At 39.8% G+C, this 4,122-nt stretch overlaps 1 protein-coding gene across 1 annotated transcript in view; it reads right to left on the bottom strand.

Annotated features, from left to right (window-relative positions):
* Positions 1-380: 380 nt before the first annotated feature.
* Positions 381-4,122, bottom strand: part of kl (klotho) — an 11,337-nt gene continuing 7,595 nt past the window's right edge. Inside the window, exons 10-13 of the mRNA XM_039776882.1 lie at positions 3,705-3,812; positions 3,315-3,420; positions 2,344-2,470; positions 381-1,016 (exon numbers count right to left, since the gene is read on the bottom strand). Coding sequence (XP_039632816.1) covers positions 682-1,016; positions 2,344-2,470; positions 3,315-3,420; positions 3,705-3,812 — 676 coding nt within the window. The 3' untranslated portion in view covers positions 381-681. The remainder of the gene's footprint in view (positions 1,017-2,343; positions 2,471-3,314; positions 3,421-3,704; positions 3,813-4,122) is intronic.

Below are 4,122 nucleotides of genomic sequence, written 5' to 3'. Positions count from 1 at the left end.
CGGATAGGACCAATGTGTTTTATTACCATGAATCGACATAACACTGAATCCTTATTAATAATATTGTTGGGTATTATTGTGATGTTCCTCAAATGTACTCAGTATGTGAGACAGACTGGAAACTGCACAAACAACATTAAATCAGCCCAAAAAAAAAACAATCTTGAGATGTTATATCAACCCGTAAAGGCAGGTACAAACATCTGATTTCAGCTTTAAAACTTACTTTCCAGAGAGTTCCTCTTGATAACTTCACCTTTGGATTCTATGGGGGAATGATCTGCTGGAGTGCAAGAGGTCTCAAAAAATGGAAACCCCTAATGAGTGACCCTTGACTTTCTGAAAGGCATAAACTCACAAACAAATAAATGAAAATGCCATTTTGTGATTATACACCATCATCTGGAACTGATGTGTAGCTTTTATCAGCTGTAAAAGATGCATCACAGGTTTTGTAACAACACTTTACATAACATTTAATAACAGTTGTAACACCAAAAATACGAAGATGATTGGATCACTGTTATTCAGACTTAATTTAATATGAAGGGCAAAAAAGTATAATTTAGGGGTTTCAACTAAAATTGAGACTGAACTCTACACTGCTGAACAATAAGGTCAGTTTTTCCTTGAGTCACTTCTATAAATAAAACACCAAAACAAATCCTACGGTCACAATCCTCAGTAACGCTCCTTGTGTCTCCTGGCTGTGTAGTAGATAATGAGGCCCAGGGTGATCAGCACCCCTGAACCTACCAGAGTCAGGAAGCCCACCACAGGCCTCTTGGCCAGCACATGGCAGCCTAGGCAGGGCTGAGGCATGCTGGGACACTGCTGGGGCGCACCTCCCTGAATGGGGAAGCCGTTGTGCTGGATGATGTTGCGATAGTTGGAGAGAGAGGCCTTGATGATGACCTCTTCGTGGACCTGGCCGTACATGCCGAACCCCGGGTCCCTTTGGTCACTCAGGGCGTAAGCAAAGTAACCCTTCAGGTTTACACCATCCAGAGTGTACGCTGAGGAGGAGAGAGAAGTTCAAGATTCATTTTCAGTTACTTGTATACTGCATGTGAAGCTGAGGTGGTGGGCTGGGTGTGTGATAGAAGAATAAGTAACACTTTTTTCTTTTTTAAGATAATTTTGTGGGCATTTTAGCCTTTAATAGACAGGACAGCTGTAGACAGGAAAGGGGGAGAGAAAGAGGGGGAAGACATGCAGCAAATTGGCCACAGGTTGGACTCAAACCCTCAGCCGCTATGTCGAGGATTGAGTCCCTGCATATGGGCTCCTGCTCTACCAGGTGAGCTACCCAGGTGCCCAACACTTTACTTTTAACCCACCCTATTTATCATCTATCGGTAGCATATAAACATATAATAAATTGTATGAGGAAGTTATAAGCAGATCTAGGGACTGTTTTTATTAATGTACTGCATTTTTAAACAATTCTCATATTAAGACATATTTTATGTCATTACAAATGCGTTATAATATTTTATATATATATATATATATCATAAATCCTGTATTTGTAGATTAAACCCCCCCCCCCAAAAAATGTTTTTGCAGCTGTGGAAACAATGGTAATTACAATTACAAGCTCTAATAATATAATTAAGGAGCATATCGTTTTTGTTTATTGTAAACTCAATTTATGCCACTATTTAAAAAAAAAAATTCTGTTATTTCTTTTCGAATTTACCTTTGATTTTCAGACATTGCCGTTTATGGAAAATGCCTCATAGTTATGATTTGATTTACTGGGCCACAACTATAAGACGTTTGAAAGATCAAATCAAAGGTTTCTTAAATCATTCAACATAAAAAGTAAAAATGAAAACTCCTCATATGTCATCATGGTTGATGTATCTTAGATTTAGGTTTGGAGAGTGTAAACATATCACTCTACACAAATAAATACAGAGTGTTTTCTGTGAGTGGTTGCCCCCTAGTGGTGACAGAGCAAACTACAACATACAATAACATGATACTAAGTGCTCATCATAGCATAACACTGCAAGGTTTCAGTGTGCCAGCCAAGGTCTCCACTGAGTGTAACCCAAAGAGGTTAGGACAGGTAAATGGATAGGTAGTAACCTTGACTCCACAATTCAAGTGTAGTGTGTATCTATGTTGATATTTCTGTGTTCTCAGTCAGCTGATGATTCAGGGGTCAGTGACCTAAATACTTGTCTAATAATTAAGCTCTACAGAGGCCAGTAAGGGGACAAGCTTCAATCACCTCTAAGGGATTGGATCACTCAGTACACAAATGCAGTGATAACCATATTCAGCTCCCAAGTGCATTATAATCCTGTAAAATTTGTGTGTTTGTAGTCTCACCTTTCAGCGCCTCATTGATGTAGTTGTACAGGTAGTAGACTCTAAGGCTGTCTTTGAAGTGGGCTGGGTCTTCCTGGACCCCATTAGCCATCACATAGACAGGTACATCACAGTAGTGCTCCCTCACCTTACACAGCAGAAGAGCAATGTTTATTTTTTATTTTTTTTTTAAATCTCTGTCAAGGGTCTTCTATCAGAGTATCACATTGAAACAACAATTCACATGAGACTTTAAAGCCAAGAATCTAAACCGCCGCAAAGGTAGGGACCGAGCTCAGACCGGCTCATGCAAATAGTGCTTTTACGGCATCTGGCTAAAATATCATCATCATAAGCCGCTTTCCGACCGAAGGGATTTTTGCAGTTCCTAGAACATAACGTTCCTAGAACCCTTTTTTTCTCCTGTTCCAACTGGACCAATTTGGGGATTATTAAGTTCCTCTGGCCACGGTTCCTGTAACTCTTTCAGCTCCTACTACAGGGCAGGGTCTTTTCCCTTTTCCGCATAGTGGTGGTTAGATGGCTGTGATTATAATAACAAAAGGTCAGTTCCTATGGCCACTTGGCCAGTGTGAATGCAAATGGGAAACCGGTTTTGGGGGAGAGTAGTTAGTAGAACTGTTTATAAGTGGACTGTTCCTATAACTACTTGGTCGGAAAGAGGCTATATAAGCCACTAGTGGTTAAATCTCTCTTCAATATGCAACTATTGTTCATTTCAAAAATTTAACTGCTGGACACAAGATTTCTCCTACATCACTCTAAAGTCTGTTTTCAGTGTGCACTGAGAATTTACAAATTCTGCACAGTGAAGGGCAAACATGCAAGTGAAGAATGAATAAGCAAAACACATTTTTGAATGGAAGGGGACTATAAAGTATGTTTGGTGATGGTGTTGTTGTAGCAGGGTAAATCTACATGTCTTTGCCCCGTCTGTCTGGGATCAATCCTGATGACGGGACCAGTCTCACCCAGTTGAGCGCTTTCCTCAGGCCCCAGGGCACAACAGGCCTCGGGGACATGATCCATGTGGTGTCTATCATGTGCTGCACCTCTAGCATTGCTGTGTAGGTGTACCTACATGGAGATGATACAGAAGCTGTGTGTCATAAAAAAAATTATAAATAAATAAACATTCTCATTATCGCATGCTTTTAAGATTCCAGACATATCACTACATCAGGGCAAAAATATTTTTCAATAGTCTTCAACTAAATTATTAAAACTATAGAAGGGGGTATCCAGTGGGGTAGTAGTTAAAAAGCGCATCATATAACCCTCACAGCCCTCTCCCCCCTTGTTTCCTGTTTCTATATCTTGTGTCACTATCAAAATAAAGGCCAACAATGAGATCATCTTACGAGTCTTCCTTGGCATGTGTAACCAACTTTGTACTGAAGTGACTAATGGCAAAGAAATCATATGTCCCTTTAACCAGCTGTCTGTCCTCCTCATTGAACACTGGCAGGCTGTGAACACACACACACACACACACACACACACACACACACACACACACACACACACACACAGAGAGAGAGAGAGATGACATGGTAGATAGATGATATAACAGTTGTATTTCAGAAGTACAAGTTAATAGTTTTGGCCTAACTATTACTGGTGTATACTTAACATTTTTGTCAATAATGATATACTGCTACAACATACTGTATATCCCACCATATTACACCTTTGAATAATCCCAATATAAATACAACCCTTAATCATGTTACAACCATAAATACAGTACATCAATACATTGAATTACAAAGGCTAGAT

This window comes from Perca fluviatilis, chromosome 16, assembly GCF_010015445.1.
Source record: "Perca fluviatilis chromosome 16, GENO_Pfluv_1.0, whole genome shotgun sequence".
NCBI classification, from domain to species: domain Eukaryota; kingdom Metazoa; phylum Chordata; class Actinopteri; order Perciformes; family Percidae; genus Perca; species Perca fluviatilis.
Note: the sequence above shows the minus strand (reverse complement) of the source record. Positions and strands in the feature narration are given on the sequence as shown.